This window comes from Penicillium crustosum (assembly GCF_028827405.1).
Source record: "Penicillium crustosum strain IBT 35664 chromosome Unknown utg000005l_segment0_segment0, whole genome shotgun sequence".
NCBI lineage: Eukaryota > Fungi > Ascomycota > Eurotiomycetes > Eurotiales > Aspergillaceae > Penicillium > Penicillium crustosum.
This window is the reverse complement of record NW_026623126.1, coordinates 1,680,380-1,705,439: the sequence shown is the minus strand read 5'-3', so window position 1 is coordinate 1,705,439 and position 25,060 is coordinate 1,680,380. Positions and strand designations below refer to the sequence as shown.

Sequence of the window (25,060 nt, the reverse complement as noted above, 5' to 3'; positions counted from 1 at the left end):
GATGCACTGCACCTTGCTCATTACGATCACACGAACGACAAGGGTTCACAACGAAGTGGGCAAGACTTTTTCAACCCGGCGTTGACTATTTGTTTCGCATTCATTGCACAATTTAGACCCCTGTCTACCACCCCTCTCCCCCCTGTTGACGAAAATGCGGAGGCAGAGGAGTCTAAGTACTTCTGGCCACCTGCAGGCCGACTGCTCTATTTTCCGTCGACTTGTTTTCTCCAAATTCGCTATCCTCATCCAATTTTCAATATGCAGGAAGAGATGGAACTGAAGAGCGGGAGCGTTGTACGGTCAGGGCTAGCAGGGACTGGGAATGCCCATAATAGCGTGGCATTGCACCAGAAACAACAACTGGAGGTAAATATCATCTATCGTTCGATCAACTTGCGCAGATATTAATTGTTCACCAGAGATATCTCAGTTTCTTCTCATCCGTCGCATTCTCCACGTGCCTACTTGCCACATGGGAATCTGCCGGTGGTAGTTTGCTCTCTGGGCTATACAATGGCGGCCCTGCTGCAATTGTTTACGGGATTATCTTGAGCACCGTGGGTAATCTGGCTATCGCATGCTCTTTAGCCGAGCTGGCATCTCTGTATGTGTCCGCAAATGACTGCGATGTGCCGATGCTGACCTTAAGATTGATAGCCACCCAACTGCAGGTGCTCAATATCACTGGAGCTATTTCCTCGCGCCTCGTGGTCGTCGATTCATCAGTTTCTTCCAGGGTGAGCTCATGAATAGCCCTTTCCGTTTCTAGTCACATGTTCAACATGCTAAGTAATAAGGCTGGACTACTGTTTTTAGTTGGAGCGCGCTAGTCTGTATCGCACCTTATTTTATCGGAACCCAAATCCAGGGTATGGTTGTGCTGGCGTACCCTGACTATGAGCTTGTGAGATGGCGCGGTACGCTGCTTATGTGGGCAGTTGCCATCATCCCGATCATCATCAATATATTTGCGCGTCGCCTCTTGGGAGCTATTGAGGTTGCTGCAGGTATCATGCATGTCGTCTTTTTACCCGTCACAATTGCTGTCTTCGTTATCCTCGCCCCTCGAAACCCGGACTCATTTGTCTGGGACACTTTTGTCGGCGGCTTGAGTGGCTGGAAAGATTCCGGAGTTACATTCTCCGTCGGTCTTCTTGGTGTCATTACTCCCCTGGCTGGTATGTCCCTTCGCCATCAGAATGTTCAACAATCTAATCCATACCAACAGGTGTCGACGGCATCATCCACATGGCCGAAGAAATCAAAAATGCCAAAGTTGTCGTTCCCCGCTCCATGATCTACGGTACCCTAATCAATGGAACACTTGCATTCTCCTACCTGATCGCAATCCTCTACTGTATGGGTGACTACACAGAAGCCCTCACCAGCCCAACAGGCTACCCTATCATCACAATCGCCTACCAAGCAACCGGATCCAAGGCAGCCGCCTTCGTTCTTATGACACTGGGTATGCTTCCCGGCTGGATCGCCCTTTTCAACGGCCTCGCCTCCGTCACACGTCTCACCTGGGCTTTCGCTCGAGACAACGGACTCCCCTTCTCTGAGTTCTTTGCCGTCGTCGATGCAACCTATAAAATCCCCCTCCGTGCTTTATTCCTAGTTGCATCGTGCATATTCCTGCTCTCGTTCATCCAGATCGGATCCACGGCTGCATTCAACGCTATTCTCTCGCTCAGCACGCTCGGTCTCTATATTTCCTATCTTATTCCTCTCGTTCTCCTTGTCTTAAAGCGCTTTATGGCGCCCCAGGATATCCCGCAGGGAACATTCAATCTAGGAAAATTTGGCCTCCCCATGAATCTCCTTGCTATTCTCTTCGCTACCTATTTCGTTATCTTCCTTCCCTTTCCGGCGACGCTGCCGGTTACCGCCGAGAATATGAATTATGCCGGGCCTGTCCTTGGGTTTGTTATGTTGTTTGCTTGTGGAGATTGGATTGTTCGCGGACGGCATAAGTGGCAAGGCCCAACAATGAGGCCTATTGCTCGGAATGAGTGAAGTGTGGAAGGTGTGAATTTAAGATGGAAGAGGGGGTGGAAGAAATTGAGCTGCCAATATTCGCTGATAGATTTTTATTTTCGAGGGATTAAAAAACTGTATTTATACTTTCCTCAGATAATACGAGCTTTCTACGCTTAAAGTCTCCACTAGAGATGATATAGAACGGTTGGGCGCCAGAGGAGAAAGCGGATGAGGAATCTTCTATACGCTCGATCACACAGGTTTGGACGCAGAGGGGAGCTATTTGTGATGTTGTTTTGGTCGTCAGTAGAAACAGGGAGAATCGCAAGTCGTCAAAAACAGCCCTGGAGCCCTCCAGGGCGGATGAGGAGGATGATAACGGTACTGATCAGCCCGGGAGCACCTGCACTTGCCCAGGTTCCAAGGTTCCAAGTCGACATGGATTACATACTCATTTAGTTCGACGGTGTATAGCGCCCAATGCCGAATGCTTTATTTTGGCCTGGCAGAAATATAAAAATACATGAATTACTATTATAGACCCCTTAATAAGCAATGTACATGGATACACTGGTTCCGCTAGCCTAAGGTAGGAATGAAAATGAAGCCTTCGATCTCCATTTTTATGGGTTAACGGCGCCGAGTTATTCAATGAAGAGTAAGTTACATTACACTCCATAGAGAGGCCCCGAAGTGGCCTAAAACAAGGCTTAGTTCAGGCATAAGTCAGGCCAAAATAAGACATCCAGGCATTAGAATCAGACATTTGGCATTGAGCGCTATACACCGTCGTAATATTGTAGTGGGAAACCTGGTCCTCACTATGTTGTACGCATTTGTCTTGTCTTTCTTTTCTTTTATTGCACCATTTATTATGTAATTGTTGAATTACGGAAGATATAAGTAGTATATAGTTACATGTTAGCAATACACACATCTACACATCTTTGGATTCACTCATTGGGTGGCGTGCGGGTTCCTTTGCATGAAAAAATTAGGTATCTATCTGGATTACAAGGACTGAATCGACCCATGTGTCTTGAGCATACTGCCTTGAGCGTTCCACTCTTCAGTATGTATGTTGTAGCAAACTCTCATTGTTTGTGCAGCTAGATGAAAAAAGAAAGCAATACAAAGGAACACTTGTTCTTGCTGTAGCAAATTTGATCAAAGACCATCTCGTCATCAAGACCTGCATCAAAGAAAAAAGTACTTTGGTCTGATTCATTTGATTTCACCCATAGTAAGCCCCTTCCTCAAGCATGTTAGGTCCCCCCTCTGGCCACCTTTTATGGAGTGCATCATCCACAAGTTCGACCTCGCCCTGGTAGGCGAAAATACCATGCCGGTTGAAGAGGTGCATTTGATCATAAACCCAGGTTCGGCTATTCCAACCTTCTTCGTCAATCTCGTATTTGTGCCGGTTATTCCTAACAATTAGGCTGTAGATATCCTCCACCGTGAATCCCTCGTTCACCCTCAGGACAAAGGTTGCTGCCGCACCGTTTGGGACCAAGATCATGACCGGTTCTCTTCGGAACAAAATTCTGGCTCTAGAACCTTGTAGAACGATGGTGGTTCTGCGGCGCTCGGTTGGTTGACATTCAAGTCTTATCGCTGTCGGATCTTCTTCCGACGTGGACAGCAAAAAGGCCCAGATGTTTGGATGATAGTAGTCGGGGGGTGACAGACATACGGCCCGAATGCACCTGACTGGCTGGCTCAGGATTTCGCGCCACGCTACCTGAGGTCGGAACTCGACTGGATCCCATTCGGGATTGAGAATTCTGTCTGGTTCTGTTAGATCTTTTTTGTTGGCGTATAGTGTGGAGTTGACGTACTGGTCATATAATCCGTTATCAGCATATTGGGTATCGAGCACGAGATTAGAGAGGCGACGAGAAGTGAATTCTGAATGCCCCGGTCATGATATAAATGGCAAGGGATCAACGCGCGTAGAGACGCCCTGGGAAGATCTTCAATGTTTTGGTCTTCTACTTGCTTAACGCTCTCTTTGTCTAGTTGGTGTATCTTGAGGTTATAAGCTCTCTGGGGTTTCAGTAAATACCTTTTCTCTATCATCGTTTCTGTTATATAGTGAATTTAATAGCACCTCTTTTCAAGAACCGCCTTAACCCTTCCATATAAGTAACCTCAGCGATGTACTTTTGCCTTTCTTGGCGGTACTATATTTTCTTTTTCTTTTTAAATAGCCCATGTTTTGCTTTTTCTATAGAACATGTGGTGAATATTCCAAGACTCTCACATAACTATACTACTTGATTTATAAAAAGGACAAGTTAATGCACACTTTTCCTTATTCCATATTTACCTGGCTTGAAATATGGTTCTACCACTACGCTTCGCGCTTTGTTGGACTACTTGGATATCGCGTTTTTACCCAAGATCGCCACCGTAGATGCATGGAGCGTAGCCAGTGAGTGCTATTACCACAATCCGCAGTTGACTCGGTGACCTCGATAGCTTCCAACATCCTAATTCAGCTATGGAAGTGATCTGTAAAACTTAATCTCATACACCCTCTAGGGCTTTGAATTACTAAATTTATCATTCTCCAAGAATTTTAATTTGGAATCTACTGGTTGTTTTTCCCGCAATGCTATATTGAGATTTCACTGGCTACAGAGAAAGTTTGGAAGCTTTTTCCTTGTCTTCCCTGTGTCTTGTCGTGCCTCGCGGTGGAGTCGGGAACACCCTGAAAGCGTGAAGTAGACTATGTAGGCCTATACATATAAACAAAGAAAGATGTAATTACACGCTCTCTGTTATTCCTTTCTTCAGGGAGCACGTGTCGTTCTGCAGAAGACGAGACAAGACGAGACACGTTATCATATATGACCTGTCTCCCCAGTTCTTCTCAGCCCTGGAGCTCTTCTTCTTATTTTTTTTTTCTTTTGCAACCTTCTTTCACATCACCTGCAATGGATCTCATTCCAAGTGCTTTTGTGGCACGCCCGTTGAAGATTGTGGTTATCGGTGCTGGGTATGTGCATACTGAACTCGAGCGATAACCACTTCTAACAGATTGTCGTAGTATTTCAGGGATCCAATTCGCACATGATGCGACCACATCATTATCAGGTATCGACCTCGAAATCTATGACAGAAATCCTTCCCTTGGGGGTACATGGTATGAAAATCGGTATCCCGGGTATGTACTATATTCCTGCGAGCTTTTGTTATCAGATGAACGAGTTCGCTAATGTCTTGCTATAGATGCACATGCGATGTACCTTCCCATACCTACCAGTTTAATTGGGCACCCAATCCCTCATGGTCATCACTTTATCCTCCAGCCCCCGAAATTCACAAATATCTGGAGGATGTGGCCGACATGCACAATCTTCGCCGCTTCATGACCTTCAACACCAAATGCGTCTTGGCGCAATGGAACGAAGACTCCTCAAAATGGAAAGTTGTTCTCTGCAACGTGGTTTCCGGTGAAGAAAAGACTGTCTTTGCTGATGCCTTTGTCTATGCCGTCGGACGGTTGAACAACTACAAATTCCCCAAGATTGAAGGCCAGAAAACCTTCCGAGGAATCCAAGTGCATACTGCAAACTGGCCAGCCGACTTGGCTGTCAAGGACAAGCGGGTGATTGTGGTTGGGAATGGTGCAAGCGCTATTCAATGCGTGGCAGCTTTACAGCCAGGTGAGTGGCAGAGTCACACCGAAGACACACCACACTGACCGCGCCGGGCACTCAAGTTGTTTCGAAAATAATAAACATTGCGCGAGGCCCGACGTGGATTCTCCCACATGCATTGGCTGAAGATAGTACCGTCCAGCGCGAATGTGAGTGTTTCGCCTTACCGCAAAAGGAAACGAATTTGCAACAGAAGCGCTTATCCATATCTAGACTCGACCAAGCAGAAGCAGGCTCTCCAAGCCTGTCCCATGCGCTATTATAACTTCTGCATCTCATTAGAGCAGAGACTTGCCACAAGTTTCATGGGACTCTGGAGAGGGACCAAATCACAAGCCAATTTCACATCATTGGCACTTTCATTCATGAAGTCCAAGATCACAAACCCCGATCTTTTGGATGCACTCCTACCAGAGTTCGAGGCTGGCTGTCGTCGCTTTACGCCCGGTGGTCACTATCTGGATGCGTTGCAAAAGCCGAATGCCATATATGTGTATGACTCAATTAAAAAGCTGACCGAGGACAGCCTCATCACTGAATCTGGAGGGGAGTACGAGTGTGACATACTGGTATACGCTACCGGATTCGAGCCATACCAGCCACGGTTCCCAGTTACTGGCCGCGCTGGACGATCGCTGAGTGAAGACTGGGATCGCGAAGGACCTTGTGAGAGCTATATGGCGGCGATGGTCGCTGAGTTCCCTAACTTCTTTGGTAAGAACTTGAATGGTTTTTGTTGGCTTTTGTGCCTAACCCTTGTATCTTGGACAGTTTTCAACCCCCCAATTTGCCCTGTGAATGGATCCGCCATCCCAGGCATCGAGAGAGCAAGCGACTACATGATTCGAATCCTATCACGACTCCAAACAGACAGACTGCGATCCGTGTCTGTGACGCAGCGGGCTCAACGTGCATTTAACCAATGGGTTCAGTCGAGAATGCCTCACATGGTCTGGTCAGGACCATGCAAATCATGGTGTAAGTAAAGATCCCTACCCCTTGTTCCTAACTTTGTGAATTGACTCATCCTTGGTGGAACAGACAAGAATGACAATGGAAAGGTGGTTGTCCCCTGGCCCGGTACTGTCCTCCATTACTACGCGGCAACCGAGATTGTCCGCTGGGAAGACTTTGATCTAGTCTACGAGAACCCGGATGAAAAATATGCAAGTTTCGGCAATGGTGTGACAATTGATGGATTCGTGCCCAATCATTTCCCTTGGGTTCATCCCCCAACTGATATCCAGAAGCCAGAAAGGAATGTGGAGCCTGCTTCTCATATCCTTGCACCACCAAGCAACGTGTTGTATCGTGTGACAAGCCAAGTCTTACACTTGTTGGGCGCATGGTCATATCCTGGTGAGCCATCGGTCAAGAGTTGAGGAATGTTACTACGCATAGCTAGTTTTCAAGGTTGTAAGAATCCAACATGTTTTCGGGTTAAGCGATCTATGATGTGCAGAAATGTATCTATATTGTAGACCCTAATTCAACAACTAATACCACCCGAGATCGTGCTACATTTCTGATTTATTGTAAAATTACACTGTATGTAACTGTATAACATAAATGCATATATTGGCTCCATCGCGTAGATCTTGACATCTTGATATCCGATGTTCTGGACCGATCAACATTTAAGGTGGATATCCCGGTAATTCATCGGCTATATGAGCCCCACGCTTGTGGTTTTCGGCAGATTCACTTGGATTATTAATGAGCTATTTGGATCTCTTCTGAGTCATTTCGTCGAAAAGAAACTCAGGAATTTTCGCGTTTGTTTCTTTCCTTGTTCCACCAACACCCATAAATAAATTGTGTTGACAGGTGAGCTCCCCTCTGCCCCTGGGCGTACCTTGGAAATTGACGTCATATTCAATGCGAATCAAGATCAATACATAAATTATAGTAACTGATATTTTTTTGTTATTGCTAGAGCTCACATAAACAAACCCACAAATATCACAATGGCCGACAATAAGATGGAATATGTTCGGTACATAACCCCCGCATCACACATTTTACTCGAACAAGATGCTGATACCAAATAAATAACAGCCTTGGAAACTCAGGTCTGAAGATCTCCAAGATCATCCTTGGAACTATGGGATATGGCAGCAAGCAATGGCAAGACTGGGTTCTCGATGAGGAAGACTCACTTCCCCTGATTGAGCATGCCTACAAGCAGGGAATCAACACCTGGGACACGGTAAACAAAGACCTTGTTAGAAAACCACCGAATAAGCTACTAATATTTACCGTCTAGGCGGATGTCTACTCCCACGGCAAATCCGAAGAAGTCGTCGGAAAAGCCCTGAAGAAGTACAACATCCCTCGTAACCGCGTGGTAATCCTAACCAAGTGTTTCTTCGGCGTCGACGACGAAGGCAAATTCCCACCCATCGCCGCATCCGCCACGAACGACGGCCCCTTCGTCAACCGCACCGGCTTGTCACGCAAGCACATCTTCGATGCGGTCGATGCCAGCGTGGAACGTCTGGGTACATACATCGACGTGCTGCAGATCCACCGTTTGGACCGGGATACTCCGCGCGAGGAGATCATGAAGGCGCTGAACGATGTCGTCGAGAGCGGGAAGGTTCGGTACATTGGTGCTAGCTCGGTATGTCCATCATGTTTTCCACTCCTACCTATTTCTCTTTCTTTTCTCTGCCATCTCCCTAATATCCAAGATTCCCACGCTAACCCAGCAACCAGATGGCGGCCTGGGAATTCCAATCCCTGCAAAACATCGCCGAGCGCAACGGATGGCACAAATTCATCTGCATGCAAAACTTCCACAACCTCCTCTTCCGTGAAGAAGAGCGCGAGATGATCCCCTACTGCCAAGACGCTGGAGTCGGCATTATCCCGTGGTCACCTATTGCCCGTGGCGCGCTGGCGCGGCCCTGGGGCTCGCGTGAGACGGTGCGCGAGAATACGGACGGCGCGCTGAAGATGTTTGTCCGTAGTCGCGAGTCCGAGGCTGATAAGGCTATCATCGACCGAGTTGAGGAAATCGCCAATAAGAAGGGCGTGAGCATGGCTCAAATTGCTATTGCTTGGTCTTTGACTCACCCTGGCGAGAACCCTATCCTTGGACTTCACAGTGTGAAGCGGATTGATGAGGCTGTTGCTGCTATTAAGGTTCAGCTGTCTCCTGAGGAGATCAAGTATCTCGAGGAGCCGTATGTTCCTAAGGCTGTTACTGCTCTTGAGCGGTAAGGGTTTTAGAGGGATACTTATGTACGAAGCTTTATGAGGGCTGTGAATACCATGAATACCATACAAATTGAAGTTGAATTCTGTCTTTTCTGCTAGATAGGGGTTTTTCGACGTGTTCTTTTAAAATAACAGCGCTGAGCTTTCGATGGTGAATAGTACTTGGGCATATAGCAGTTTCACGAGTCATTATACACCTACATTTCCAAATTCCTTTGCAAGGACAGGTATGTACTCCACTAATCTGTGCACCGAAGATCTTCTCTATTGCAAGCATGTACTTTGCTTATTCCGGTAGTATTACCTATTCTCCCCTTCCTAAATATCGGTACTTCTACGGGGCAGCACCTACTCGATAATCCCGCCAGTTCGTTTTAGTTCAGCCGCGCATTGCATTTGATACCTCATCATCCACAAAGTACGAGGTGCACAGCTCGTAACGCCGCCACCACCTTGGCAAACGAATGGTTTGTCTTTTATCACATTGGTAGATAAGCACAAGGCGATTATCTCGCACGCTATTATCTTGGCGAACGCCAATTCGATCGAAGGCGCAGACATGGGTGTACATTAGCGCCCAGCACAGGATGATCCCTTCCTAATATCTCCTAGCGCTTATGACAAGGCAGATTTACATATGGAGTACAGAGTGGATGGACTCACCTCCGAGATATCCGGTCTCGTTCAGCCAGAGGATAAGGCGGTTTGCAACTAGTTGGTATAGCCTGTTGTAAGGTGATATTGGGGATTGTGGTAGGCTGAAGCTGTGAATGGCTTGATTCACTAGTTGGGTTGAACGTGCATGATATATATTGCCCCAACATTTGGTCCTTAATGAGATTAGTGGATATTTTGAATCTATACTTGGAAGAGATGATAGAGTTGAAAAGCTTGTGGAATTGACTATGTGTGATGGGGTATTTATTCATATGTAGCGTGATGGATAGATGGATAGCAATGTACACGAATGAGATGCAAGCGTACACATTTTGAGTTTGCGCCCCCAAGAGATGAAGATGAAGATATAGTGAGAAGTTGGTATGAAAAGAGAAGACCGGAAGGACGCGCAAATGCAAATGATGCAATATGCTAGTTGGAATGAGAGAGGGAGAGGAGAGTAGAAGAAAAGAACACCGGCAAGGATTCGTACCGGACGAATTGCGCGGCAATGTATGAACGCCCAACTGATGCCAGATGCAATGAGGCTCGAACGTGGTGCTGTGATGCCTACATGTGGACTAGCCACAAACATTATGCAGGGTTATACACGGCGATGGGGAATTGAAAGGTCAATGAGTATCGTGTTTTCGGTGAAAAATGCCAAAGAGGGTACTGAGGCGGCGGCGAACCTTTCCCTTGCCGGAAGTTGAGTCGACAGCTTCGGGGGGTAGAAAATCCGGCTTCTTCTTGCGGGTGCTTTTCTGGTGTGTGATGCCGGAATTTGAGGTAGGAGGAAATCCATTTGGACCCGCATTTGGCTTGGTGTTTTCTCTTTCCGATTGGGCCGTTGTAGGGGATTTCGGTTTAGGCTGACTAGCTCGAGATGTATCCTCCACCTCAGCGGAGGGTTGGCGAGGAGAAGGAGGACGGGAGACAACGATATCGCGGCCGTTTTCGCCCAAGGTAGTGAACATACTGTGTCGGTTCAGGCGAGTGCTGAGCCCAGAAGCGGATCGTCGTTTCGCTCGATCCATGAATGCAGCACCGGTGGAGTTGGAGCGCCTGGATAAACCATCGAATTGCGTTCGATCCACGGCGGATGGGGCGGTGGAACGGCGAATACTGGAAACCGACATACAGCGTTTGCCATCTTCATCATTGTTCGGGAAAGAGTTGGTTTCATTTTTGGCGATCGTCGGAGATAGATGTTTCACCGATGTTGGAGACAGGATCGATTTTGCACTAGATGAAGACACCAGGTCGCCGTAGCTGAAGTTGTCTGACCACCCCTCACGGAAGGCAACCCAGATGCCGGTGATGACAATCAAAGTTCGCAGTCCATCATCAAGGGTGACGGAGCTGTCATCGAGGGGAGTCTCTGCATCCGAGGCATCACTCACGACCGACATTCCTGAACTTGGAGTCGTGGGACCGGTACCGGACCGAACAGCCGTGGAATATTCATCATTGATTTCTAACTTATTTCGAGTCATAGAGGCGAGAACGGGATGCCGGCGAGTGGTAGGATCGATGACGCTGAAAGTGAAGCGTTTGCTGTCCTCACGTAATTGCGCTGTGGGCGTAGTCATCCGACGGCTCCTCCCACCACGCAAAGCCCACCGCATGATCTGTAAGCCACTATCTGTCTGAGCGACGAACTCGTAAGACCCACTTGGGAGAGGTGAAGCCTCCCAGACAGGCCCGAAGTTCAGACATATCTCCGCCTTTCCTTTCAGTCGAGCATCTTCTTGATGCATTTGACAGATCGTGGCGACCACCTCCCGATGATCTTCGTCCTCATCCTCCGAGCTGACGCGTTTTTCAGGAATGCTGCCCACCGTCCGGTCGTATTGTTCGCTCAACACCACGATTAGGTCATACGGACCCAATCCATTTCTGGTCCGATAGATGGCCGGGAACTTGCGGGCCAATAGTGGTAGGTAAGATGTCGATGGTAGAACATCTACTACCGGTAGTGGGCGAGGGGTTTGCGACACCTGTTGTAGCTGTAGGAGGAGCTTAGGACGAAGTCTCAGCCGTTTGTGGCGAGCATGAGCGGCGGGATGGGCGAACTGATATGACGTTTTGGGTCGAGATTTCCGACCTGTGGCTGAACGGGTGACTTGGGGCCTGGCGACAACAGCTGATTCTGTGGAGGGCTCACCCGGGTCCGAGGCTGACTCAATCGGACTCATGACCATAGCGGATACAAGCCCCGGACAATCAGCAGAACCATCAGGGAGCCTGGGAGGACTGCAGAAGGAGTTCAACAATGGTAGAGCAGACAGTAAGCAGGTAGGCGAGTAAACAGGACAGGCAGAAGGCCGGGATTCTGGTGCATGGGCTGCTGCGGCATCCGCTGTGAGGCCAAGATTCAACAGCATTCTTGAGCTCTAGCGGAGCCACATTGGTGTTAAAGTGCCAAATCTTTGTGGAATTTCACCCAGACCCAATGTACTAGTCATGAACAAGCCCGGATCCAAACGCGTCAGCTGCGGGGGGAATGTTCAGCTCCGGAGCTATGTGTGGGGAAGACCTAATCACGATTGCAAAGGCCGAACAGAAATGCAAGTCAAGATTGTAAAACACTTGCAAGATGTGTATGTAAGAAAAAGAAGATGCAAGGGGGATGAAAGGTTTAAAGAGTGGAAGGGATGTTTAATTGCAGGAGCAATCTTGGAATAAAGGATTTCCTTAATACGAATGGGGCGGTCAGCCTTATAGAGCTATGTAATGAAAAAAAAAGAAAAAAAAAAAAAAAAAAAGGTGGTAGTGGACACCGATTGACATAGTAGTATGTTGCACAAGTTTAATCCAAAGTGTGTAAAGTGTGTATTTTAATTGTTTAATTATGTTCAGTTGTGTTCAGTTGTGTTTAATTGGGTCTAATTGGTTTTCCAAGGTTCATACTTGGTAATTATGTATCTTTCAATGCATAAAATCTATCCGTGGATGTTCGGATTATGCTTGTCAGCGGGCTCGGTAGTATACGGCCTCCGACACATCCGAATTCCGGTGACGATTACTCATAGTCTTTTTGGTCTGTCTGAGATCGTGACAAGGATTTTTAGCCCTGTGTGCTTGGCAAGCCCCATCTTAGTGGGAATATGGGCAGATTTGCCCGAGGTTTGTTACCTTATGAGCCCATATATGGCTCATATACTCCCGTACGAGTGTGAGAGTATCCATATATATTCTTGGTATAGTGGGACTATCACGTTCAAAGACTGAATTTTTATCTTGAATAACCTGAGGGATTTTGCTAATCAAGTTAATCAAATTTAACCTTTAGAATCGGGCAGATTGATGTGCCGGAGAGAGTTTGATGAACTAGCTCATTTCGGAAGAGCTCACTTGATCAAAGTGGGAATAATGGAGATCCCTGCAAATCGATATACGATGTGTAGAGGCGCAGATAAGAGTAGTGCAGGGTGGTATAAGGCAAAGTTTCTAGGTTGATTTTTCAGACATCTTTGCTGTTTTACAAATCACAGTTGCCACTTAAAGTATACACATCATACATCATCGGCGATCATACCTACGGAGGCGTTGATCAAGACGGGAGTCTCCAGAGCCCGAGTCGTGGACCCGAATGACTAATTATGCACATTCTGCACATTTATGCCGAGCCGTTCAACTCTCACCTCCTGGGAAAATAAGTTACAGGCTACCTCGGCAGACCGGATCACAAATAATCGGACACTCGCGAGGTAAATATCCCGACATCTAGCCCCCGTGAACCCGATCCCATTAGTCCTGAGTGCGGAAACTCCCGAGGTCCCGATATTTCATTCCAATCACCCTTAGTGGCGAAAGTCACTGGAAACCTCTCATGGCTTCAGCCCAACCTACCACAAGGCCACCGCCATTATTTGCCAAATTACTACGATTGGACAACCCAATTCGAAGTTTGACACTGGCCTTTTGGTCATGGAAGGTCTTGTTGTACATCGTCGTTGTCGCTTGTCCAGGATCAGGCTATGATACATCCACCTCCTTAATCTCATATCTTGCCGATCCATCAACGGTTGCCCACTCCGAGTCTCTCTCGGGACCCCTTAAATTTGCCAGATGGGACAGTATCTACTACGTAGATATTGCCGAAAAGGGATATCTGTTTGAACAAGAATGGGCCTTTGGCTGGGGCTACACTAAGCTTCTATCTATCTTTGTTGCCGGTACATAATTCTTTCTATTACTCTACCCATCTTGGGTATCTCGTTTTTAGCGCACACTGATACTATGAATAGGTATTCGTCTCTCTGGCGGAGATGCTGGACCCGCTAGCACTGCAATGGTAGGTGTGGTTCTCTCCCACGTTGCCCATTATTTGTCCGTATTGGCGCTTTATCGTCTGTCGGCCAATATCTTTGGTCATGCGACTGCCACCCAACATCTCATTTGCTTCCTATCTGCGGCTCTTCACATTATCTCACCAGCGGGCGCCTTTCTGTCCGCACCCTATGGAGAGTCGATAGTCTCTGTTTTAAACATGACTGGCTTTTACCTCTACTCATCATCTCTCATTGCTGAGCGCAATGGGGCAACGCGTCTGCGCGATATTCGAGTGCTCACATCCGCTGTTTTGTTCGCGGCTGCGACCATGGTCCGCAGCAATGGGATCCTCAGCGGGTTCCTATTTGCCTATGATGCAGCAGTTTTGGCTTGGAAGATCTTGACCAAAGGGCCTACACTGCACACTATCGTCCGCCTTGCCGTGATTATTGTTGGTGGCTGTATCGTAGGATCTGGGATGATCATTCCTCAATTCCTGGCCTATCGCATGTACTGCCTGTCCGAGAGTGATCTTCGGCCATGGTGTGAGTGGACTTTGCCTAGCATCTACGGCTGGGTTCAAAATCATTATTGGTAAGCTGTGATTCGTGTCTCAATGCCGCTGTTCTCACTCTTACTGACTGCAATAGGGATGTCGGGTTCTTAAAATATTGGACTGTCCCCAATATTCCTCTTTTCCTGCTGGCGGGGCCTATGTTGGCCCTTCTATGCCGATCCTCCTTGTGGGCCTTACAAAGTCCCTCTTCGTCTTCAACGAGCCCGGGATCGATGCTCGTTCGGCTGGCAGTTCCTCAGGGTTTGCTGGCTGTTATGGCATTCACCAGCTACCATGTCCAGATCATCAATCGCATCTCATCGGGGTATCCCGTGTGGTACTGGTATTTGGTTACCAGTGCTGTAGATCTCAGTTCAAGCTCACCCAAGCAAAGCCGGACCCTCGTGGTCGCTGTGTATAGCATGGTGGGCTACGCGTTGATCCAGGGAGTTCTTTTCGGTTCTTTCCTACCCCCAGCATGAAAGAGAATGACGAGTAGCGATGACCCGACTCGATATTGGTCCGAGTCACCTGCTTTGTATATTGATATGTGATTTAAAGTTACTTAGGTATAAGACATGGCCTAGACTGCCGCGAATGGCCAAAAAATGCGGCCATCCCGAATTGGGTTGGGCGATATGCTTGCGTAAGGTGGCTGTCTGCCTAAGTTGGGATAAACCTTGTAAAGGCGCAGTCGCCCACTAACTGAACGATTATAAATTAGAAAAAGAAGAGATGTGAAAGAAACAGAATCTCACATTTCTTCCTCAGAGGACTATCCAAACCAAATCCTATATCTTTTTTAGTCTCCATCTTTCCACGCGGGTCGCTCTGCAGGGCCCAAGCTTCCAAAGTTCGTTACGTATAATTATGTCATCATAACTCTCGACCATCTCCCCTTTGACATCTTGACCTTCAACATCCAGGCATTTCAAGAAGAAACGAAGAAACGGAGGCTGAAATCCTGAATTGCTCAATTACCCAAACGAATACGAGCTCGTCAAATTCCCCCTCGTTTGCCGAGAAAAAAAAGGTACCTCATGCGAACACAGCCGTGTGAAATACAATCTCCGGTTCCAAATTCCGCGCTTTTCGGAGTAGGAGCCTTAGAGTTTCATTAAAAGTACGATTTCCTTCGAAACTTGTTCTGTGATTGATACTGCGCGGGAAAAAAGATATACCCGTGAAACATAGGCGTTGCTGACGTATTGCTGCCAGAGCTCAACCCGACAACGGCTACTCCTCCCTCACCTCATCTCCACCTCGTGCCGACCATTCCTTTCCCTACCCCTCATCCGACGATGGAAGCCTCCGGCCCCAAGGCAATTCTCACATCCGACAATTTCCACCATGCACAAGAGCTCTCCCGGGCGACCTCGCCCGGTGGTGAACCCGTCGCTGTGAATAGCGAAGGCGAACCGATAGCCCGCGTGCGGCCCCGTACCTATCCATACTTCAAATATCTCCCATACAAGCTCGAGGATGAGACCGAGCGGAATCAAAATCTGCGAGAGATTTTGAACCAGCTTTATATTGCAGTGGAGGCCGGCGACTTCAACCCCGGAGCCGTGCACTGGACACGCGAGCTACGCGCATGGCTGTCGCTCAAGTTCGATCCGACTCGGGCGCAGCGCATCAGCCTTGTAAAATTGTATTTTGAGCTTGCACTTGCTCCTGGGATTGACCCATCGGTGGCTGAGCGATTTTCGAGCATGTTCATGCTTCTTACCAAGTAAGTCAGGTTATCAGCGTTGTTGCGGGGATAGTGTGGTTGCTAACTCAGAATTCAGGCGCAAACATTATCTGAAACCAGTCAAAGACCTCGTGTTAGATTGGAAGCCTCTATACAAGGAGCTCAAGGCTTTTGTTCTCCCCACCGAGTCCGGCCTTGTTCACTCGACCAACTTGAAGCGGAATGTCAAAACCCTGACCAAGCTTTGCGCATTCGCTCAATTATTCATTGATCCGTGTGAGCTTCCCGCTATGCTCGAAGAGTTCTTGCCTCATTATACCACATCATTCTCAGAAGGTGCCTTCGTTGTCGCCGGGCTCATTAATTTGCTGCTTCCGACATCCCCGGCTCCCGACTCCCGAGTTGATCTTCTACCACAGAGCCATCTGCCTACACATTTCCATTTATGGTCATTGGTCGGTCGTTCAAAAACATTTGACACAACATATCTGGACTATTTTTCCCGATTGGCCCGAGATTCTCTACCGGCTGCTCACATTCCATTCTCCGAGCATGGTATATTCACAAAGGAACAGTCTGCTCTCATTTTCACCGCGATACTGAGGTTGTTGGAAATCCCCGTCGGGCAATCCACTTCCCCTTATAGTGCCCTGGTGGACATTTCGTCTGGTCTGGGTATCATGCTTGATAGAGATGGGCGGAAGCACCCGGTTGCTCATCATATTGCCAGGTGGATTGTGATGTCGCTCTCCCCCGCTTGTGTGGATGCCGAGGTTTCAGTTCTCACACAGCTCGAAGGTCTTATCCAAGCCGTTGAGACGTTTTTCCATCCTTCAAACTCGGGTCATTGGACCAAGACCCTATCGCAGCTGGTTTATTACCTGACTGATTTCTTCGTCATGCGCTGGAATCGTGAACAAACCGGTGAGATGGATGTCCCACCTGAGCGACGATTGAATGAGCCACTGAAGCGGCGATTTGTCTTGTGCATCCGTGACGTAATCTTCATGGGCATATATGCTAAGAGCAGCACTGCAATGACCTTCTCCCTGTCGACCTTGCAAGGTCTGGCTTACTTAGAACCGCATCTCATCCTACCCGGTGCTTTACAGAGAATCTACCCTGCGCTGCAAGGTCTCGTCGAAGTACACCGGACTGCATCCTCTCTTCGAGCTATGACATCGCTATCTCGTGTTATTTCGCGCACTAAGGGCTATCGTTGTCATATGACGACTTTGTTGGGTCTGACACTTCCTGGCATTGACGCGAATGATCTTGAAAAATCGCTTCATGCTCTGTCATTCATCCAATCGGCCTGCTACAATATTCCAATGGTCGACTTGACCAAAGGGCGGGAGGACGTTAACTGTAACATGCTTGCCATGCAATGGATCTCAGGTGAAATGGAGAGGATGGAAGAGCAGGGGTCGGATGTACAGTTGGGTTATGATACAGAGCTGGATGATGAGACTGAGGAATTGATCTTGCGCTCTTCCACATGTGGCTTCGGAGATTTCACGATAGCTTTCCTGGGTCGTGTTTTCACACTATTGGAAAACCTGCCGGACGTCTCCAGGGTTCGAAACGGTTCACCCGAAGAGAATATCGTGAATACTCTTCCCGCCACGTTCATGCCTTTGCTCGCTTCTTTGTCTCCGGAGTATTACGATATCGCTTTGGGAAAAATTGTGGATTTCGTGTCCAACCATGTTATCCACCAGGCTCGTGATGCAATGGCTTTCATCTGCAACGCCCTATGCAAGGTTAACCCAGAGAAGGCCCTCAAGCGTTTTATCCCTGTCTTGACCTCAGCGATTCGCACTGAGATCGAAGATAATGGTGCTGGATCAACCCGAACCACGGGAACCGATGTTTTGCCTCGTGATCGAGGTCTGGTCTGGAATGTCAGTATGCTGAGCATGTGCGTGGTGCACGTCGGCAGCGCTGTCATTGACCACCGCCAGGAACTGTTTGACATTGCAGTCTACATGCAACAGAACTGCCGTGGCATTCCTACCGTTCATATTTCCAACTTCATTCATCACCTTTTGCTCAACCTGACTGGGACCTACACTAATGATTTCTCACTCTACGAACCTTCTGTCAAAGCGAACGGCATCGAGCCAAAGCTCTGGAGTTACCAAGCTGATGTGAACAACCTCAACATCAATTGGCATGTACCGACCCGTCAGGAAATTGAGTTTGCCGTCGACGTTTTTAAAATCCAAACAGAGACGGCTTTGAAGTCGCTATCTGCGCTGACTCATGAGACATCACTTGTCAAGCGTGATGGAAGCGGCAAAGACTGGTCAGATGAGGTTACTCGAAACCTTGTGCTCCTGCGGCTCGTGTTGTCTGGAGTTTCTGTCCTCTTTGACTCCAAAGCCGCATCAACCACAACACAAGGACCCTCGAACGGCACTTCCGGGGATGTTGAGATGGGTGATGATTCGGGTGTTTCAAATGACGTTGATGAAGATGCTGATACTGTGCTGGACAGCTCTGATGATGCTATAATCAGACAGGCTTTCACCTACCCCACTGGGTATGCCCTTAGGGAGGAAGACCCCTTATATACTACCATCCATGAACTCCGTGAGCGAACTGGTTGGGTCTTACATGATGTACACCGGTTCTTGAGTGACAATCAGGAAGATGATGTTCCTTGCTTTGGGGCTTTGTACTCTGCGTTCAGATCGTGGTTTGTTGATGTGGGCATTGAGAGGTCTGCACATGTACTCGACCGAGTGACTCGCCTCTTGGCCGCGGATATTCATCCTTATAAGATGAGTGGTATGCGAAAGGATTACCCCAGACCCCTGCTTGTGCGCAGAGCCAACGTGTACCACCTTCAACGCCTACGACACAACGCTTCCCCCGTCCTCGGTCCAAGCTTGATGAAATTCTTCTTCTTGATATTGCTGAATCTTGTGTATCTCTCTACACGGAAACGCGCCGCAATGCCCAAAACGCAGGCGAATCGGCACTTAAGGCAGTCTATGGCGGCAGACTACTCGTCATTCCCCCTCTGCTCACGGCTCTGCAAAGAGGCGTCAAGGAAAATGATCATGCACGCATCAAGGGAGCACTCTACTCGCTGCTTCTGAGTAGTGTAGCCAAGACTGTCGGGCGGCATTGGAAGTATGCGCCCGCCGTGGTTAGAACGTTTATCGATGCTAGCGCTGTTGATAAGCCTTCTGTCCAGAAGATTTGCTCCACTGCTGTCTTCCAGGTCATGGATTACGGCCGCGCAATGGAGCGAATGGCTATCCTAGATCAAGAAATTGTGGAGGCAATTGCGCCCACCGAAGATGTCACCGGGCAAATCGAGAAAAAGCGCGCAGTTGTCAATAGCAAGCGCGTTGCTATCGAGAAAAAGAAAGCGGACCTAGCCGAAGAGCTGGTCAACCTGGCACGGGTATCCCACTGGAAGATTGCCAGCCGCGCTGCGACTATCGTCATCACTATGGGTCTCCGCTTCGACTACATCGCCAGCGATAACTTGATCGAACTGATGACACTCGGGTCTATTGACGACCACCCTGGCTTGCGAGGCATGTACTCCCAGGCTCTCATCGCGCTGTTCACTATGATTGATGTGCGGGCCATCTGCACTCATGAGTACAAGAACTACATTCTTGGTCATCAGCGATTCCCATCAAAGATCAAGGTTGCAACCAAACCCTATGAGAAAGGATACACCGAAGAGTATCTTTCTAGCTTTGCGAAGCCTGAGGCGGAGTACTACGTTGATCACGACTTCCCGGGATGGCTCGTATGGGGCAAGACTATGCCGGCTTACAAGTCCAATGTAGCACGGGATATCGAGTATGACGATGTTGAATGGAAGGTTCGCACCAAGATGGGCAAGTTGTTCACTCGCGAGTGGTTCTCTAAGTTCTTCATGTACTTGAAGCAAGAGCCTCGGGACCCATCTGCTGACAAGTTCCGCATGTCCTGTGCCATGATGCTTCTCTACGCATTCGAGCTCATGATACGGGATGGGCTTACAGCCGTGTCGTTCGAGGAAATCAAAGAAGAGATCAAGGAAGTCTTTGAAGACGGCAGTGATAAGCACCAACATCGTGCCACGGCTGAAATCCTCGGAGCTTTGATCTCCTCTGTAACGGATACAGGGGTGGAGAAGCGGACCATGGTTTGGGAATATGCATTCCCTATCGTAAGAAAGATCTTCACCGATGGCCTCACTCCAGAGAACTCTGGCTACTGGACAACATTCCTTCACATGATCCTTCAATGCCGTGATCCCCGCCGCGCGTGGCCGTTGGTTGATTGGCTATCCAGCTTCCGTCTTGACATGTCGACGAACGCAGCATTCAAGGAAAGTTCCAAGATCAACCTCCTGCATCAATGTATCATTGATTCTGGTTGGCACTACCAGCTTGAGAAGCCCATTGTGGAAGATTTCCTTGCACATTTAGACCACCCGTACAAGGGCGTCCGCGAGGCAATGGGCCAGACTCTTGCAACTATTTATCGCACAAGGTACCACGAGTCGTACCCTGATGTTCAACATCTTCTCGAGGCCCAGAAATCCTCCTCTTCTGTTGGCGCATACCCCTACCCGCCTACCGAAGAATTTACCAAGATGATCCGTGGAGTTTTCAGTCAAATCGAAGAATGGCGGAAGGCCAGAACTCCCGGCCAACAGACACCCTCATCCTACACCTCGGGTAGTAAAACTGTTCTCCTTTGGCTGGACTCGACTTTGTCTTCTCACGAGTGTACCCAGCTTGTTTCATTCTTCCCTGATGTCTTCACCGCGCAGCTCCTGCACATGATGGACGTGAAGGAAGATCCAGAGCTCCAGTCCCTCGCATACCACGTTTTCCGTCATCTCCCCAACATTCCGTACCCAGCTGAGAAAGACTCCGAATTCATCCAATCTCTCATCCGCATCGGACAGACTTCCCCATCATGGCATCAACGCCTGCGTATCATGATCAACATCCAAATCATCTACTTCCGCCGCCTGTTCCTGCTCGACCCTGCAGACCGCGACAAACTCTTTGAGTGTATCGCCTCCATGCTTGAAGACCCCCAACACGAAGTCCGTGCTGGCGCCTCGGCCACACTATCCGGTATGGTCCGATGCTCGCCCGTCTTCCTGCGGGAAAAGATGGTCAGTCGCTTCCATGAACGCTTCACGAAGGTTCTGGCAGACAACCCTCTCCCCAAGAAACCGAAGAACTTGCGCCCAGGAATTGCCTCCTCAGCTGTGTCTTCTGGCGCTGGAACCCCCACTCCCGAGCACAACCGCTTGATTATTGTTCGCCACGGTGCTGTACTGGGTCTTGGTGCTTTGATCCAGGCCTTCCCCTACAACAGTCCTCCGCCTCACTGGATGCCCGAGGCATTGACTTCACTCAGTATCCGCGCGGCCAATGACCCTGGCATCGTTGGTTCGAGCGTGAAGTCGATTATCAGCGAGTTTAAGAAGACTAGACAAGATACTTGGCACATTGATGCAAAGGTTTGTGCTTTTGTGTTTAACCTCGGTCCTATTTTGAAACAAACAGGCTAATCATTATTATTTTAGGCTTTCACATCAGATCAGCTCGAAGACTTATCAGGTGTTCTATGGAAGAGCTACTTTGCATAGATGGAGCTTGGGTGATTGTCATTCTTTGGTTTCATTGGATTGGCGGAGGGTATCTCATTGGTTTCTCTGATCAAACAACTCCTAACGACAAATGTGATTAATGGCCGTTCGTATATATTCCTTCGCCTCCCCACGTCATACGCTCTCTGATAGCGTGGGCTATCTTTAGTACAGAAATGAAAGACGTGTGCTATTTTTATTTGCTCTTTATATAAACGCTGTGGAATTCTCTATATTTGAGATTATGATATTGTGTTTCAAGGCTCTATAATTCCCCTCGTGGCAAGCCACAAGAAGTGAGTGTGACAAGGGAAAGAACAAGCAATGGTCAATACTCGTTGTGCTTTATAAATTCAACGAACAGCCAAATTGGGAAACGAGGGTGACATCCGCTCCTCAAATGGAAAGACTTGGAGGTTCTTTCACCATGTTGGTCCTCTGGTCTAATACTATTTACCAAGTACTCGTTGTATGTCCCGCGACGTGGTACACTGTATGACAATCACGCAGCTTATATATTAGCGGCATAATACTCCAAGTAATATCCCAACATATAATCATTTTGGCTTGTGCAACTTGAGACAACATTCTGTCCTATGGATCGGGTTGGATTCCAGTGTGGCATTACCCAAGTGTTAGTCGGAGATGCAGTCAACACCGCGTAGTGATGACATCGTAGGCCTCTGCCCCCTATCAAACCCTCCAGTCTCGTAGATATTACGATCAAACAATCCCATTGCTTCAACCTTCTCTCATATATGCTTCACCTGTCCGTACAATCTGATTGCTCACCTCTGAACTTCACTTTCCATCTTACCACGCCCACCACGCACATACTGTGGCTTCCAAAGCCAAAGGATGCCATTATCTATCTTGCGCCTTAACTCTCGCTCACTATGAAGCTCCTCTCAAGAAATAGGACCCCGTCTCCATTTTACACCAGGTCTGCTGTCTCTCCATGGGATCGTCGGTGGATCAGGTTGCGCTGGCTAGGGTATATTGCCTGTCTGGTCACCATTATCCAGACTAGCTCACATATCTTTGGATATCCGGAGACAAATCTCATGACTGTCAATGCTTCGTTACGTGGCCCCGGGATTCTTCGGCCTGGTCAGTATCATGGAACTATTGGTGTGTGGGACAAGGTAGCAGACGAAGACTCACCTGAGCCGGATGCACTGGGCATAGCACACGATCGGAGGTTTGTACCCGGTCCAAAATACTTTACGAGCGTACTGGTATAATATCATGCTAAAAATTTTCCTTGTATTAGAGACAAGCGATTTTATCAGGGCGGTACCTTAACCCTAACTAGTATCGAGTCCGTCAATGCCTCACACCCAGTTCCACTTATCTACGACCCATACCCGGCTTACAACAGCCGAGAATGGAAGAAGCAGTTCTATGGAAAGTTCCAGCCCTGTCTTGGCCCCAGGGGTCGCTACCTCGACCGCCGGTCTGTAGAAGACATGGTACAAGTCTACAAGGGCCAACAAGCCGAGTTCCCAGCACCAAGATTCGGATCATACGAAGCATTGGGTCTAGACGGAAACGTTTGCACGGATCGATACTCTCGCTTTGGGGCATATGGATACGACGACGATGGCGAGGACGAGGTACCGGGCTTCACGCGTCCTTCCGCAGTGCCGTGGTGCGAGGTTGATTGGGATAGGCTGCAAAATCTGTGCCTCGAAAGGAATGCAGACAGATATGAGTCAATTGAAACTGCCAATTCTTCGAACCCGAGTCCGCTGGCCTTCGATCTTCCCCAGGATCCTCACAAAACACCGGAGTCACCTGTGGCTGCTTCGGGTGTGAAGCGGTTCCATCCTCGCTCGGCTGTGTTGATTCGGGCGTGGAATGGGCTCAATTGGAAGCCTCACCATCGTGAATACCTTCGGGCTTTGATTATGGAACTTACCTTGCATTCTGGTGGGGAGTACCAAATCTACCTCTTGTGTCATGTCAAGGAAAACGAGATGCCCATATTTTCTGATATCAAGACTATCAACCGGCTCAGAAATGCTATTCCCAAGGAATTTCGGAATATGGCTCTTTTCTTCAATAACAAACTCTTGGAAGCTTGGTATCCGAAGATAGAAGAGCACAGGTGAATTAACCTCTTCCCATTGACTGACGTTAAAAGACACACTTAACTAACAGCACCGACAGCCCCCAACTCCAACACCACCAACCTCTACAGATTTTCTCCCAGCTCTATCCCCACTATGACTACTATTGGCAACTAGAAATGGACGGTCGACACACAGGCCACATCTACCACTTCCTAGACCGTGCAGTCTCATTCGCCCGCGAACAACCCCGAAAATACCTCTGGGAGCGCAACGCCTACTTCTACACCCCCGGCGCGCACGGCAATTGGAGCGAGTTCACACAAATGGTAGACGAAAGCCTATCCGACAGATCCAACGGCACAATCTGGGGCCCCGTATCCGGCACCGGGATTAGACCACTGGGCCCAGACCCTCCAGTACCATCCCCAGACCAAGACAACTACACCTGGGGCGTAGGCGAAGAAGCAGACTTCATAACCTTCCTCCCAATCTTCAACCCACACGACACACAGTGGACATTCCCAGACAAGATCTGGAACTTCAGACACGGGCCGTGGACACCGCGCCGCGCAGCGGTAATTACGATGGGTCGGTATTCTAAGCGTCTGCTGGATCTGATCCACCACGCGCAGGCGACGAAGGGTCTTGGTCTTGCATCTGAGATGACGGGTGCATCGTGGGCTCTGTTCCATGGCCTCAAGGCTGTGCATGTTCCGCACCCTATCTATACGGATGGGCAGTGGACGCCGAGGGAACTGGCGCGGATCTACAACCCTGGTCCGCCGGAGAATGTTAATGGGGGCCCGGATAGTATATGGAATTTTGATCATATGTTTGATCATATCATGTACCGGCTGTCGTATATGTTTACCACGCATAGCGGGGAGGATTTGTACAGACGGTGGCTCGGGTACAGGACTGCGGAGCACGAGGGTGGGAAAATGGTGAGTACATATATTTTGCTTTTGATGCTTATCTTGGGATTATGGGAACAATTGACTGATTTAACTGTTCTAGACCTCGGAGGATCGTTATGGTCGACATTGCTTCCCGTCTATGTTTCTTCATACGATCAAGAACACGGCTCAGGAGATGGGGCCAGACAGGGCTGTTCCTTGATTCATATCCATTTGGGATGGTTGGCTTGTTGAAATCTCAGGTTTCTTTTGCTTGGAGTTATCTGGCGTTGAGGTAGAAGGCACATATGATTTACTTCAATATCTAGTTTAGAGGAATCTGAAGCCTACGCAGCGGTACAAGCGCCAGCTGCCAAAACCCTATTTCCAGTAAACGCTGATACCT

General features: G+C 48.5%; 8 protein-coding genes across 8 annotated transcripts; 6 read left to right on the top strand and 2 right to left on the bottom strand.

Annotated features, from left to right (window-relative positions):
* Positions 1–261: 261 nt before the first annotated feature.
* On the top strand, positions 262–2,022 carry N7487_011336 (putative GABA permease; the record flags this gene model as incomplete). Its single annotated transcript, XM_056879066.1, has 5 exons — positions 262–369; positions 423–607; positions 661–740; positions 801–1,181; positions 1,232–2,022. 5 exons carry the CDS (start codon positions 262–264, stop codon positions 2,020–2,022), a joined length of 1,545 nt encoding a protein of 514 aa, XP_056724385.1.
* A 1,198-nt stretch (positions 2,023–3,220) lies between these two features.
* Positions 3,221–3,852, bottom strand: N7487_011335 (uncharacterized protein; the record flags this gene model as incomplete). Its single annotated transcript, XM_056879065.1, has 2 exons — positions 3,221–3,777; positions 3,828–3,852. The coding sequence occupies 2 exons, from the start codon at positions 3,850–3,852 to the stop codon at positions 3,221–3,223; spliced, it is 582 nt and encodes a 193-aa protein (XP_056724384.1).
* A 1,076-nt stretch (positions 3,853–4,928) lies between these two features.
* Positions 4,929–7,036, top strand: N7487_011334 (flavin-containing monooxygenase; the record flags this gene model as incomplete). Its single annotated transcript, XM_056879064.1, has 7 exons — positions 4,929–4,990; positions 5,042–5,158; positions 5,224–5,660; positions 5,717–5,803; positions 5,868–6,368; positions 6,426–6,632; positions 6,696–7,036. The coding sequence occupies 7 exons, from the start codon at positions 4,929–4,931 to the stop codon at positions 7,034–7,036; spliced, it is 1,752 nt and encodes a 583-aa protein (XP_056724383.1).
* Positions 7,037–7,621: 585 nt separating this feature from the next.
* N7487_011333 (aldo/keto reductase) lies at positions 7,622–8,879 on the top strand (the record flags this gene model as incomplete). The annotated part of the gene is made up of 4 exons (XM_056879063.1): positions 7,622–7,650; positions 7,713–7,863; positions 7,921–8,277; positions 8,373–8,879. The coding sequence occupies 4 exons, from the start codon at positions 7,622–7,624 to the stop codon at positions 8,877–8,879; spliced, it is 1,044 nt and encodes a 347-aa protein (XP_056724382.1).
* Positions 8,880–10,165: 1,286 nt separating this feature from the next.
* N7487_011332 (uncharacterized protein) lies at positions 10,166–11,920 on the bottom strand (the record flags this gene model as incomplete). The annotated part of the gene is made up of 1 exon (XM_056879062.1): positions 10,166–11,920. One exon carries the CDS (start codon positions 11,918–11,920, stop codon positions 10,166–10,168), a length of 1,755 nt encoding a protein of 584 aa, XP_056724381.1.
* A 1,448-nt stretch (positions 11,921–13,368) lies between these two features.
* N7487_011331 (uncharacterized protein) lies at positions 13,369–14,849 on the top strand (the record flags this gene model as incomplete). The annotated part of the gene is made up of 3 exons (XM_056879061.1): positions 13,369–13,714; positions 13,787–14,405; positions 14,462–14,849. 3 exons carry the CDS (start codon positions 13,369–13,371, stop codon positions 14,847–14,849), a joined length of 1,353 nt encoding a protein of 450 aa, XP_056724380.1.
* An 819-nt stretch (positions 14,850–15,668) lies between these two features.
* On the top strand, positions 15,669–21,683 carry N7487_011330 (proteasome activator BLM10; the record flags this gene model as incomplete). Its single annotated transcript, XM_056879060.1, has 4 exons — positions 15,669–16,099; positions 16,158–18,771; positions 18,876–21,554; positions 21,621–21,683. The coding sequence occupies 4 exons, from the start codon at positions 15,669–15,671 to the stop codon at positions 21,681–21,683; spliced, it is 5,787 nt and encodes a 1,928-aa protein (XP_056724379.1).
* An 896-nt stretch (positions 21,684–22,579) lies between these two features.
* On the top strand, positions 22,580–24,877 carry N7487_011329 (DUF3405 domain-containing protein; the record flags this gene model as incomplete). The annotated part of the gene is made up of 4 exons (XM_056879059.1): positions 22,580–22,884; positions 22,957–23,793; positions 23,856–24,702; positions 24,776–24,877. The coding sequence occupies 4 exons, from the start codon at positions 22,580–22,582 to the stop codon at positions 24,875–24,877; spliced, it is 2,091 nt and encodes a 696-aa protein (XP_056724378.1).
* Positions 24,878–25,060: the final 183 nt, after the last annotated feature.